The sequence below is a fragment of the Neomonachus schauinslandi genome, chromosome 6 (assembly GCF_002201575.2).
Source record: "Neomonachus schauinslandi chromosome 6, ASM220157v2, whole genome shotgun sequence".
NCBI classification, from domain to species: Eukaryota; Metazoa; Chordata; class Mammalia; order Carnivora; family Phocidae; genus Neomonachus; species Neomonachus schauinslandi.
Genome location: NC_058408.1, coordinates 65,006,530 through 65,021,207, shown reverse-complemented (window position 1 = coordinate 65,021,207; position 14,678 = coordinate 65,006,530). Strand labels below are relative to the sequence as shown.

Genomic DNA, 14,678 nt, shown 5'->3' with positions numbered 1-14,678 from the left:
AAGGCCTGCTTTCAAATTTCAAATCCTCTATAATACACAGTCACTGCCCAGTGGATTTTGATTTTTAAATCCGAAGGAATGAGTTTTAGAGTAAATTTCAGTTACTGTGTCAGGCAGATAGGGGAGGGCTTTTAGAACCAGAAGAGCTTTCACGTAGGGACCTCTTAGACTTCCCAAAATAGACGGCCGTCTGCTTGTGGGGCCAGACCAACCTCTCAAAGCATTTCACACTGTCGCTTTAAAGCAGTTTTTCTCCCAGGGTTCAAATAAACTCTCTGAGACGCTGTGTTGGTGTCATTTTAAATTACAAGCTTGATCTGTTACCCTCAAATACAGTTCTTAGGGAAGATTAGTTACAAAGAGTTGTCAGTACTTTCAAATGGCAGAAAAAATTACATTGTAATAAAACTGGAATGAATTTTTTACGCGTGAGATAATTTTTTTTTTATCACCAGATGAAGTTACTCCAATTCATGCAAAAAATGACTATTTCATTTTTTAAAGTTGCCCTAATTTTTCTAGTTGAGATTTCATGCTTATTTCAAGTCAAGATATCAATATGCTCCTGAGCTCACCTCACATTCCCTGGGAAGCAGTGAGGACACACACGGTTTGTCTGACACTCCCTGGGCCCCTGAGAACCCCATATTCTGTCTCAGTCCTTGTGCCCCAGTGTGAGATCTTCAGTTTCAGCAAATGTGATGCTATGGTATTTAGGACTTCGACAGTGACCTAAAAGAGGTGAACAGGAGGGAAATTCTGATTTATCTTGACATAAAACTGGCAGAAATCCCCACCACCAAATTCCTGTAACTAGAAGTCATGAGGGTTAAACAGAAGAGGTTTGTCCCTGATGGGGATGCCCCTCACAGCGGATTTGGGTAGAATATCTTTTCTAGAACCACGTGAGATAGTACCATCAACATTTTACATAGTTTACATACCATCTGAATACAAATTCTTAAAATTTATAATAGAACATTAAAATAATCCTCTAATAAAATCAGCCTTAAGTATAAGGAATCTAAATTTCACTCTCTTGTACACTTCTAAATAAATATTTTGATCTATAATTCTTGAAAATATTACAGTTTATGGTGACATGATAGAGACAAGTCAAACAGTATTATAAGTGAAAATAAAACATCAACTTAAAAATTAACCAACCTAAAAATATACTGAACTGAAATTATAGAAAATCAAAACACTAAGTACATAGCAATTAAATATGTAGCATTGGGATAACCGAACGCATGCTCAACAACAGACTACCAACTTATACAAAAAGCCCTTTAAAATTCATATAATCTAAATAAATAAGCAGAAACACACAGGAGGTACTGTACCAGCCAGTAACAACTAGAAAGTAATTTCTCCCTTTTTCTTTCAAACGATCCTAACAAAAAACATGAAATAATGGTCACTTGCTAAAAAACTAGAATTCATGTGTTCTGTCTCTGTTAAAAGGCTGCCTATGCTATAAAAAGCCAAAGCAAGGTTTTCTAAATGTTAGACCACTGTACCTTAGAAAAGGAAATGCCATCAAACTGACAGATTGAAACAAAAATCACACACTTACCTATTTAAGATATGATTGATTGAATTTTCGCTGAACAGCCCCATAAGAGGTCTAAATCAAGCCCATGATATGAATGCACATTCAAACATCTGAATGTGTGATTTGTTAATACTGAATTATATATCGTGATTTAATTTCATTTGCCAAAGTAGGAGTTTATTTTACATAAGACCAGAATTAAAACATCTAGAGCAGGAACTGTTATCTTCTTGATCTTTGTATTCTGGTTCTTAGATTCTCAGAACCTAGTAACGTGCTCACCTACTGAGAAGTGAGTCCAGCACTCAACATTCCTCAGCAAGCACTGAATCCATGATGAAGCTGGGTGCCTGAGACTTAGAGGGAGCTCTTTAGTTTTTCCTCTTTACCTCTAGGCTTGTGATTAATTTCTGGCCAGTTAATCAAATTAATTGTCACAGATCTATCACAGTGTCTGATTTCAGGGCCGAGATTTCTACCACTCATCTGTTCCACAGTTAAGCCTTCTATTTGTGCCCACACATTTATAGTCAAGTTCAAATAAAGATCATCTTTGTTATTCTGGGTCGGGTATTTGCTTATGATAACCATCTGAAACAGACATGCATGCATGCACGCGTGTGCGCATGCGCGCACACACACACACACACACACACACACACACACACACAATCATTTCACAGATGAAGAACAGAATCTGGAAATAATGCACAAAGCCTAAATTACACAGTTCCCAAGGTTAACTAAAAAAAGACAATGAATCCGTAAGGTAACTCCTTTTGATTATACACAAACTTATTGCATGATGGCTGGAAGCAATGTCTTTGGACCAACAAATGTAAACCAAGTGTCCTTTAACCATTAGCTTGACAAGGCAGCTAAAAATGGTGGAGCTCCAACAATGCCCTTGAGATTCTGCTGGGCGTAGCTCGCTCCCCTAGGAAGTAGCACGGAGTGGGTGGATGTGCTCTCCAAAGACCATTCCTTCCATCCACAATGCTCAGGGTTATTCTGAGAGCTCCTCTGGATTACCATTTCAAGCTGCCATTTCTGGAAGTCCAGGGCTCCTTGCTGGGGGGAGGGGATGCATGTTATAGAACTCTGAAAATAAAAGCCGTTTAGAAAGTTTCACTCTTTGATTCTCACTGCCAGCATGCCTGTGCCTCTTGAGTGCTGCTAGGAGAGGTAGACCCAGTGTTTCAGTTCCACCATTCCCTGCAGTAACTTAGTGTAATAGAAGTCCATGTTATCCGCAAAGTCTGTACAAACGGGCGACTCCATGTCGCCAAAAGTGCAGTACAATGCGGTTCCTCCGACACTCAGGAAAACCGTTGCTATGCACAGCAAGACCAGTAAAATACAGGAACCACCTCCAACTTCATCTGCAAATATGAGAACAGAGTAAGGTTAAATAGGTGCAAAATGGAAACCCCAGTGTCTGCTGTCTTCTCACTGGTCACGGTAAGTAGACATTTCTAGTTAACCTGAGTCCTCCAGGGGCTGGAGTCACTGACAGAAAGCTAGTGCATGTGAGGACTGCGTGGGACCCACCTGTCAGTCACCACAGACACACACCTGTCAGTCACCATAGACATACACCTGTCAGTCACGACACACACCTGTCAGTCACCACAGACACACACCTGTCAGTTCCCACAGACACACCTGCTAGTCACCACAGACATACACCTGTCAGTCACCACAGACACATACATTTGTGGAGCCTGTCAATGCTAAAATGAAAACTAGCTCATTTATACAACGAATATAATTGCTTCCATTAAAAAAGAAAAGAAGGGCAGTACTTCTCTGATGTGCTCATAGCCTTATTTTAGGGTACAAATTACAATCTCAATATTACAATATCTTTGGAGTTCACATCAGGAGCTCACCTTAAAGCAAGGTCAATTTGATATTAAACAATAAAAAATTGTCTTTGGGTTGGATCACTTTTGCATCTCACTTGATTTTACTCATTTTTTTTTTTTTATTTGAGAGAGAGAGAATGAGAGACAGAGAGCATGAGAGGGAAGAGGGTCAGAGGGAGAAGCAGACTCCCTGCTGAGCAGGGAGCCCGACGTGGGACTTGATCCCGGGACTCCAGGATCATGACCTGAGCCGAAGGCAGTTGCTTAACCAACTGAGCCACCCAGGTGCCCCTCATTTTTTTTTTTTAACTGTATTTATTTGAGAAAGAGAGAAAGCAAGCAGGAGGAGTGGCAGGCAGAGGGAGAAGCAGACTCCCCACTGAGCAAGGAGCCCAATGTGGGATTCGATCTCAGGACCCTTGGGATCATGATCTGAGCCGAAGGCAGACACTTAACCCACTGAGCCACCCAGGTGCCATTACTCAGTTTTATTCTTACCATTTAGTGGAACAGCAATGGTCTAGCTAGTACAGTGATTTCTTTTTATTTTGCTTAATAACAAGCAGGCCTGTTTTTAATAAAAATGTCCTTATCGGTCTCTCTATATTAAGAAAATAGCTATTCTTTGGTTGGAAAGCCTTAGTGATCATTCATAATTAAAAATTTTTTTAATTTGGAAAAAGACTGAAAAGTTTTATGATCAGCATGATGAGAAACTACCAGAACCTTCTTGGAAGGTGATCTGGCAGTATCTATTAAAACTTTAAATTGATTTATCCTCCTGGGCACCTGGGTGGCTCAGTCGTTAAGCATCTGCCTTCAGCTCAGGGTCATGATCCTAGGGTCCTGGGATCGAGCCCCACAACAGGCTCTGTGCTCAGCGGGAAGCCTGCTTCTCCCTCTCCCACTCCCCCTGCTTGTGTTCCCTCTCTCACTGTGTCTCTGTCAAATAAATAAAATCTTAAAAAAAAAAATTTATCCTCCTGACTGGGACATGTTTGACAGCGAGGGAGTGTGGGGGGACAAAGATGAGACAACAGGTGTAAACCAGGACCGCCTCAGGGCAGCTGGACCCTATCACTTAGTCCAACAAATTCACTTCTGGGAATCAGCCTACAGATTAGCACATCACAAACTAGCATATTTACAGGCATGTTCACTGTGACAAAGTCTGTTAGAGCATAAAGTTGAGAATAACTCAGTTATTCCAGTTATAATGGAACAATTAAATAATCATGGGACATTCATATAATGAAATAATATGCAATTGTTTAATAGAATGAAGTAAGTTTAATATGTTCTCTCATAGGAAGACATCCAAGATCAATGGTTAAATGAAAAAGAAGTAACATAACAGTATAATGAACCCATTTGTGTTAAAACAAAAAACATGTATGTGTCAGTGTGTCTATACACATGTGCACACATATATACACAATGTGTCCTGAAAAGATGGTAAGAAACTTCAATTAGTACTTGGGGGAAACCCTCAAGGGAAGATCAGAAGACTTGACACTGTTTTACTTCATTATTGTGCGAGTTGTTTTTTTTTTTTTAAGATTTTTTTAAAAAAATTATTTATTTATTTATTTGAAGACAGAGACACAGCGAGAGAGGGAACACAAGCAGGGGGGAGTGGCAGAGGGAGAAGCAGGCTTCCCGCCGAGCAGGGAGCCCCATGCGGGGCTCAATCCCAGGACTCTGGGATCATGACCTGAGCCGAAGGCAGACGCTTAACGACTGAGCCACCCAGGTGCCCCCTTTTTTTTTTTAAGATTTTATTATTTATTTTAGAGAGTGAGAGAAAGAGATAAAAGAGAGCATGCACATGTGGTGGGGGGGAGGGGCAGAGGGAGAGAGAGAATACCAAGCAGACTCCCTGCTGAATGCAGAGCCCGACATGGGGCTCTATCTCACAACCCCGAGATTGTGACCTGAGCTGAAACCAAGAGTTGGACTGCATCACCCAGGTGCCCCATTACTGCATGAGTTTTTTCATGATTAACATATATTACTTTTATGATTAAAAAACTTCACATTTTGTAAAACATAATATAAACAAAATAGACTTTTTTGGAAGATTTTACAGGATTATGTGAATATATTCTTCCTGTAAAAATTCAAACACAAAAACATCTAAGAATCTAAGGGACTCTGTTTTTCTCCTACTCAAGCATATTCCTCTCCCACCCCAGAGGCAAACACACTCTGGTGTGTATCCTTCCAGATCAAAGACACAGTTTTCAGGATTCTTACTTTTTTTTTTTTTTATTTGACAGAGAGAGACACAGTGAGAGAGGTAACACAAGCAGTGGGGGAGTGGGAGAGGGAGAAGCAGGCTTTCCGCTGAGCAGGGAGCCCGATGTGGGGCTCGATCCTAGGACCCTGGGATCATGACCTGAGCCGAAGGCAGACATTTAACCAGCTAAACGTCTGCCTTCGGCTCAGGTCATGATCCCAGGGTCCTAGGATCAAGCGCCGAGTCAGGCTCCCTGCTCAGTGGGGAGTCTGCTTCTCCCTCTCTCTCACCCCGCTTCCGCTTCTGTGCGTGCTTGCTATCTCTCTAATAAATAAAATCTTAAAAAAAAACTTAAAAAATAGGATTATGTAATTATACTTTTTATGATTTACAAATTTATAGTTTAATAAATTTTAATAGTCAATAGGTTTGATAATTTATATGCATCCATGCAAATATATTTTTCTACAAATGAATAAGTATAATATCATTACTGTAGTTCTTGGGGTTTTTTTGTTTTTTGTTTTTTTTGGTCAGTTCAGCTTTTTTCACCCTCTTTTCTGTTTTTTTGGCATCATGCACTCTCACCCCATCTATGTCAACCATCTAGTACATGTAGTTTTCCATGTTTTTCTTCATAATCCTATATTTCTAAGTGAACATTCTTCACAATTTATTTTAAACATTTGTCTTGTTTGTTTTATCAACAGGTGTTGAAACTGTTTAGAGCTTCGTGGCTAAACCAGGAGGCCTCGAGGCACAGGTGGCTGCCGAGCAGAAGCTAAGTGACCGGACTAAGACGTGATGGCTACCAAGTAGGTAGGAACATCATCTGTACATCCGGGGCTCCTCTTGGTAAGCAACGATTCAGTGCCATTCGTGCAGAGAACCAAGCACTCTCTCTGGAGAAGCCTGGTGCAGAGGTAAAAGGAGGGATGGGAACAGATCGTTTCCAAGGCTCCTTTATAACCATAAATTGGAAGCTTTCTTCTGTAAAAATTTAGAGACCTCTACTGCTGCCACTTTATGTGCCTAGAAAGCACAGGTATGCGTTTACTCTGTTATTTTAGCAATGCCGTTATTATATAAACTTGAGAAGCCCCCTGAAAAGCGCTTGGCTGTATTTCTTCTCACCCTTATTGACCTAGGCCTCGGGTAGCCCTAGCAACCACTGCACGCGTGCGTGCCGGCGCACGCGTGGGAGGGGTCAAAGGTGAGCAGCAGTGTTACAGTGCTGCGAGGCACTTTTTCCTGTAGAGTCATGACGAAATCACCGGAGGGGGGCGCCTGGGTGACTCAGGTCATGATCCTGAGGTCCTGGGATCGAGCCCCTTGTTGGGCTCCCTGCTCAGCAGGGCGTCTGCTTCTCCCTCTGCCTGCTGCCCCCCTGCTTGTGCTCTCTCTCTCTCACTCTATCTCAAATAAAATCTTTAAAAAATAAATAAAATAAAAGCAAAAATACTTAAAAAAAAAAATCACCAGAGTATCTGAATACCCTTGTAATCCAGAAATATTCCTCAGACCTACAAAGGAGGAGTATTAATGGTCACTAAAAAAAAAAAAAAAAAATAGCAGGCTCACTTAAGAAAAGAAGTATTAAACAGGAAATTGAAATGAGCTCCGAGCAGACCATCGGTTAAGATAGGGAGGCCAGGAGTTGAAGTTTACGACTTGCTCACTTACTTGAACCAAATGCTCAGGAATAACAGAATTGCTGATGATCATTTGATTCTACGTGTTTCTTTACAGAATATAATAAAGCAATGAAGTACACGTTCTTTTTACAAACGCTATATTACCAAACACACTCTCAGCCGATCCACAGAAGCAGCTCAGTGCTAGACGGACCCCCACCCTGGGCGCTTTACCTTGATCTAAGTCATCATCAATCTCCTGGAACCTCACTCTTCGTTTCGATGGTTTCTGCTGCATCTGGGCAGGATGGTCTCCTACACCCTCGTTCCTCTTCTTTAATATAGAGACCAGTCCTTCTGCAGGGACAACCTGTCGGAGATAGTTCACATGGAACAGTAAAAAGGCCAATTCTACTCAACAGGCACTTGAATTTCTATTATAGGTTTATCCAATTCCTACAGAAAAAAACCCATCACAATTAATCATCAGAATTGTTACAACAAAATAATACTTTTACTCTAAGCAGATGACCACAAAATACACACATGTGAAACTCAAGCAGCTCTCCCACATCCCAGGGCCAACTCCCCGGCCCGGGGTCTGACGCAGCGCGCACGGACTGGAAACGAGGCCCTCCGTACCCACCCGGCTCTCGGCTCCACGTCCCCGGAGGGCATCTGTAAAATGATCACTCACAGCCCCACTCTGCTTAATCATGATGCTGGAGTTTGCTTTATAACAGACGCTGGTGGTCCGCCACTTCTTTTTCCATTCACCAGCAATTTTTTTTTTTGAAGATTTTATTTATTTGAGACAGAGAGAATGAGAGACAGCATGAGAGGGAGGAGGGTCAGAGGGAGAAGCTGACTCCCTGCCGAGCAGGGAGCCCGATGCGGGACTCGATCCCGGGACTCCAGGATCATGACCTGAGCCGAAGGCAGTCACTTAACCAACTGAGCCACCCAGGCGCCCCTCACCAGCAATTTTTAAGAAATGAACGTGTGAGATGCAAAATATATTTGATGCCATGAACTCAAGAACCCGAGATGGGGAGTTGCATGCTCTACCGACTGAGCCAGCCAGATGCCCCCTGATGCCAACTCTTAACATCAAAATGGGCAGTGAGCTCGGTTCCTCTGAGACACTATGTATTTATGAAATTATGCTCTACTGCTCACAATATTTTAAGGAGTTCTCTTCTGGAAAATCTCGGAGCCAGTTTCTTAGGGATATGTTGCTTTGTAATATGCAGAGGTTGGCAAACTATGGGCAATAGGCCAAAGGCCCCTTGCCTACTTTTTGTAAATAACATTTAATCAGAACACAGCCAAGCCCATTCATCCACATACCCTGTAGGGCTGCTACAACCGCAGAAATGAGTAGCTCCAACAAACCCTAAAGTCTAAAATGTTTATATTTGGCCCTTTGGAGAAAGAGTTGGCTAGAATCTCCTGTCCCCCACCTCTACCCATTTCTATGCTGCCTCCGTCCACCCCTTATTTAGGAACAAAGACAAAAACAAAACCTCTTGCCATTTAGGAGTTAAGAGACTCCACGGTGTAGGGAGAAGGGGATCAGTTGGTCGAGCCACACTAGGAAGAAAAGGTGCCCCCCACCCCCCGCCCAAGCAGCAGGCTGATTCAAAGAAGTTAACCTGTGAGTTGGCCTGATGGACAAGCTGTAGATGATGACATAGGTGGGCATTGTGGGCCTAACATGCAGATGTCAGTGACTTGCTGGGAGCAGGTCACTGAAAGCTGAAGGCTCTGCCTGTGATGTCATTTATCTGATCGATGGCATAAAATACTTAATGCGATTTCCAGCTCCAGCCAGCCATCTCTGATAATGTGCTATGCATAAATATTACTGATCCTGTTAGGTTTTTTTTTTTTATAACTCAAGGCTTTTAGGGCCAAATGACTCAATATAATCTTCTACTGGGCTTCCCTGAACATGGGTCTCAAAAAAAAAAAAAAATCAATGTTAGCAATTTATTCTTTTTATAGACTATTTATTTTCATGATCTATTTTCTCCATAAAATAAAGTCATACATTTACCTACAGCAAATTCTTTCAAGTTGCTTTAAATACTAAGTATTTCAGGTGATGTCCTTCTTTTGAGAAAACCAAAACACTTTAGTGACATTAAAATGGAACACAGAGGGGCGCCTGGGTGGCTCAGTCATTAAGTGTCTGCCTTTGGCTCAGGTCGTGATCCTGGGGTCCTGGGATCGAGCCCCGCATCGGGTTCCCTGCTCCACGGGAAGCCTGCTTCTCCCTCTCTCACTTCCCCTGCTTGTGTTCCCTCTCTCACTGTGTCTCTCTCTGTCAAATAAATAAATAAAATCTTTAAAAATAAATAAATAGGGCGCCTGGGTGGCTCAGACAGTTAAGTGTCTGCCTTCGGCTCAGGTCATGATCCCAGAGTCCTGGGATCGAGTCCCGCATCGGGCTCCCTGCTCCTTGGGAGCCTGCTTCTCCCTCTGCTTCTCTCTCTCTCTCTGTCTCTCATGAATAAATAAATAAAAAAACTTAAAAAAAAATAAAAATAAAAAATTAATTAATTAAATTAAATAAAATGGAACACACAAATATGCAAAGGAATATAGTCTTTCAAATGTTTCTTTAGAAAGCAACAACATCAAACACTCCCTTTATCCAACATTAAAGAGCCCCTTTCTGCAACAGAAAAGAATGATTTTACATGTACCATACTGAAACGGAGAGGAAAAGAAGTCCTAATAAGTTTCTGAAGAGCAAGAGATAGAAAATAGAAATGACTTTTTTTTTTAAAGATTTTATTTATTTGACAGAGAGAGACAGAGCGAGAGAAGGAACACAAGCAGGGGGAGTGGGAGAGGGAGAAGCAGGCTCCCCGCGGAGCAGGGACCTGAGCTGAAGGCAGCCGCTTAACGACAGAGCCACCCAGGCGCCCCTGGAAATGACTTTTAATGGCTATATTACTACTAATGAGGTATCACTGATATTCTTTTTATTTTTCGTAAATGTAGGAAAAAAGGGGGGGGGAATTTTCATAGACTATTTATTTTCATGATCTATTTTCTCCATAAAATAAAGTCATACATTTACCTACAGCAAATTCACCTAAAACCATAAGTGTTTTCAAGTTGCTTTAAATACTAAGAAAAAAAACCAATCCTATTAAAAATTGTGGGGGGAGAAAAAAAGAGTAAGTGTACGGATCAGCCCCAGAGTGGCATTTCTGTTACCTTTATATCTTTGTGGTATGAATTTTCAAACTGTAAATTCAAGAAACAGACTCAAATCATAAATCAAAAGACAGTGAATGTGAACCAAAGTATATTGAAGGACTCAGCGAAACTCTGAAGTCATCTGGAAAAACACAGATGTGCTCCCAAGACCCAGCAGCCAGTCTTAGCACACCGGCTGGGAGGCCCCTACCCTAGCCCCTGGTTGGCCTCATCTGTGACATCTGGCTCTGGAAGTCATGCTGTTAAGGAATACAAGCCTTCCCAAGTGGCCCCACCTTATTTACTGTGGGTGGTGATGAACTTTGGCAAGTTTTTGAAAGAGGGGAGAAATTACGGTTGTGTGGGATGGGTCAACATTCTGTTGTGACACCCTCCCCCACCCAACCCTTACTTCTTGGCTTTAAATCTAACCACACCTTATACATTCTTTCCTTTTCCTCTTCCACCAAAAACCGCTTGTTTCAGCAGGCGCACCCCAGTGTGAAGTGAGGGTGTGTGCTCTTTTCTCTCCTTTCAGTCATGTTCAGGGACCTCCTCCGGCAATCTTTCTTTTCTCAGTGCCCTGCGGTCCTACAGTCTATAGACCCAGAACAAGGGATGGTGGGACCAAGTTTAGGCACAGGAGATGAGTGCCGAGGGGGAAACTCTTAGAAGACAGGTGGGTGTGGTCCTTTCTGTTTTGGCAAGAGTTTTGGGCAGGGGTCTTAGAACCTACCCCCAGCACAGAAATTCTATCTACCACACCAAGGCAGTCAAACATAAAAAGTTTAAGAAACAACTTTGTCAGAGTTTTCCTTGATTCTGTGGTAGAAAGGCAAGTAAGCCAAAGCAAGGTCAGGGTCTCAGTTTGGGGTCTCACTCAAAAGACTGCCAAGTGTTTCTAAGTAGGTAGAGAAGATGATTTAGGACACATGGAAACATGTCTTCTCCAAACGGCCCTAAAAAAAGTCTCAAACCCTTCCCCCACCCTTTCTTCTTTTAACCACAATGTCAGCATTAAAAGGTTAATTTTTAAATCTCAAAACAATAAAGCTTTAATTTTTTTAATTTATTTTTAAAGATTTTATTTATTTATTTGACAGAGAGAGAGACAGCAAGAGAGGGAACACAAGCAGGGGGGGAGTGGGAGAGGGAGAAGCAGGCTTCCTGCTGAGCAGGGAGCTCGATATAGGGCTTGATCCGAGGACCCTGGGATCATGACCTGAGCTGAAGGCAGACACTTAACAACCGAGCCACCCAGGCACCCCCCAATAAAGCTTTTAAAAAACAAATTTAGGGGGCACCTGGGTGGCTCGGTCGTTAAGCCTCTGCCTTCGGCTCAGGTCATGATCTCAGGGTCCTGGGATCGAGCCCTGCGTCGGGCTCCCTGCTCAGCAGGAAGCCTGCTTCTCCCTCTTCCACTCCCTCTGCTTGTGTTCCTTCTCTCGCTTTGTCTCTCTCTGTCAAATAAATAAATAAAATCTTAAAAAAAAAATTTAGTTTCCCACTTCAATTACCAAGTTTCTTTCCTATCCAAACAAAATACAACAGCCCTTCCACTGAGAACAAAAAGAACGTCTAAGCTGTAATTAATGTAATTGTCGCTGGTGGTACTCCATGAATAACTGAAGAATTAAAAACAAAAGCAAAACAAAACATCCATCTGGCCCAGTCCTGTACACCTGCAAATAAATAGTTCTATTGCACGTCCCCTCAAATATCAATGATTGTCTTAAATAGCATTTTAAGAATTAACTGATCTAAAAAACAAAATTATTTTGCAACTCTACTGGCACAGTAAATCCTAATGTGACAAGGAAAACACTGAGAGGACCTTGCCTTTAGAACTGCCTCTGCAGGGCGCCTGGGTGGCTCAGTTGGTTAAGCAACTGCCTTCGGCTCAGGTCATGATCCTGGAGTCCCTGGATCGAGTCCCGCATCGGGCTCCCTGCTCGGCAGGGAGTCTGCTTCTCCCTCTGCCCTCCCCCCTCGCATGTGCTCGCTCTCATTCTCTCTCTCTCAAATAAATAATTAAAATCTTTAAAAAAAAAAGAACTGCCTCTGCAAAAAATTAAAGGAGAAAGCAGATACCACGTAATATTCCTCTAATGATAGAGGCTCGCCCAATCCAGAATTTCAAGGCTGGTGAATTTTGAACAGGAACACATGCCTGGGTGTCTCAACAACTTGAGAATTAACATTCACAAATCATATTCATATATTATAAGTAGCTTACACGCCAGTGATTTCACTCTAGAAGAATGTGTCAAATTTACCACCACTGTTCAGTGAAGGGACGCGATGTTCCCTGCCTGCTCCTTTAGACTTGGGCTCCATAATAAGACCTATAATTTGGCGGATCGGTACACATTTACACAACATGCCATATTTAATCTTCACAACTCTATCACACAGGCATTATTAGTCCCATTTTACAGAACAAGCCAAGCTCAGACAGCTAATATAACCTGCTTACATTGTTGCACCAGCTACTGGCAGAGTTTGAATACAAGCTCATTAAACCTCTTGCCATTTTCTTTACGTGAAGAGATCTTATTTTCTATGACTATTAAAATTTTGCTTAGTGTCGTCTGTTATATGTTGCAATTAAAATGAGATGAACAGAATTTTCAAATAAACCTAAGCATTTTCTTTTGTCTTTCCAAAGTACTTTATATCTCTAGCAACAAATCCTTACCTTACACATCGCCCCAATTAAGAGATGCTTCAGCTAATGGCTAAATCCACTGATCTAGCAACGTGGGGGAGGAGATGGGTAGATGAAAGATCCTTTGTGTCATTCAATTAATCTGCAAGTAGATTAATGTCATGGCTCCTAATACAGCAAATTAATATTACAAGTCACAGCTGGAGCAAGAGGAGGTGGGTACAGGGAGGAAAGCCATCTTCCGGAAAGAACACGGTGGGGACCTGACCCCACATTGCTGTATCTTACAACAGCGCAACACGGAGAGAGCAAAAAGGAGGGAAAAACAAATAATGACAAAGTCTGTCAATGCTGAACTTTTAAAAGATGAGTTTAAAAGAGGAAAAAGGTTTTTAAAAAAATAAAAATAGGAGTTAAGCATGTCTCTAAGTTTCTAAATTAGGCACTACCTCGTGTTTTTGTAATTTGCTTAACGGGACAATTTCATAAGTACAAAATAGGAAAATAAATAAGAATGTCAAGAACTACTCCACTTTTTAATCCCCAGTAAATTGTTTAAATAGGTAGATTCCAGAACAAAACATTTTATTTTCCCGCCCTCAGAGGTGCATCTTCACCATATCCACTGCTGCGACCTAAACCCCACCCTCACTACTTCTCACCTCAACTGTGGCAATAACCTGATGGGTCTCCTTGCTTTGGCCCCATCTCCATACCTTCTAGTCTCCACGGAGCAGCCAGGAAGCAGATCAGGTCACATCTCCTGCTCAAAACTATGGCTTTCCACCACTGACTGAATGTGATTCTGGTTCCTGACCCTGGTCTAGAGGCCCTACAGGCACCGGCTTCAGCCTCCCCGTCTTCCTGAACTCTCTGCTCTTCTTCCCCTTGTTCACTGTGCCCCAGCTGTGCTCTCCCAGTGCCTTCCCCCCACCTGGATTAAAAGAGCCCATTCCTCCACCCTGCCCACCAGCTCCATCTCTCTCCATTCCTCACCCTGCTGAGATTTAGGCACAGCCCTTACTGATATCTGAGCCTACACTGTTTATTTTTTTATTTTATTTTATTTTATTTTATTTTATTTTATTTTTCTAAGTAGGCTCCATGCCCAATATGGAGCCCAACGTGAGGTTTGAATTCATGACCCTGAAATTAAGACCTGAGCTGAGATCAAGAATCAGACTCAACAACTGAGCCACCCAGGCGCCCCTACATTGTTTATTTATTTATTTTAAAGATTTTATTTATTTATTTGACAGAGAGAGACACAGCAAGAGAGGGAATACAAGCAGGGGGAGTGGGAGAGGGGGAAGCAGGCTTCCCGCGGAGCGGGGAGCCCGATGCAGGGCTCGATTCCAGGACCCCGGGATCATGACCTGAGCCGAAGGCAGACACTTAACGACTGAGCCACCCAGGTGCCCCTACATTGTTTATTTTTAAAAATGAATACACAGTTTCTAGAATATAGTAGGTGCTCAACAAATATGCCAAAGAGAAA

General features: G+C 42.2%; 1 protein-coding gene across 2 annotated transcripts in view; it reads right to left on the bottom strand.

Annotated features, from left to right (window-relative positions):
- Positions 1-2,225: 2,225 nt before the first annotated feature.
- The window catches only part of CNST (consortin, connexin sorting protein), a 70,156-nt gene continuing 57,703 nt past the window's right edge, over positions 2,226-14,678 (bottom strand). For both annotated transcript variants that reach the window (XM_021689876.2, XM_021689877.2), the window contains exons 9-10: positions 7,534-7,669; positions 2,226-2,940 (exon numbers count right to left, since the gene is read on the bottom strand). In XM_021689876.2, the coding sequence (XP_021545551.1) occupies positions 2,735-2,940; positions 7,534-7,669 (342 nt within the window). In that variant the 3' untranslated portion in view covers positions 2,226-2,734. The remainder of the gene's footprint in view (positions 2,941-7,533; positions 7,670-14,678) is intronic.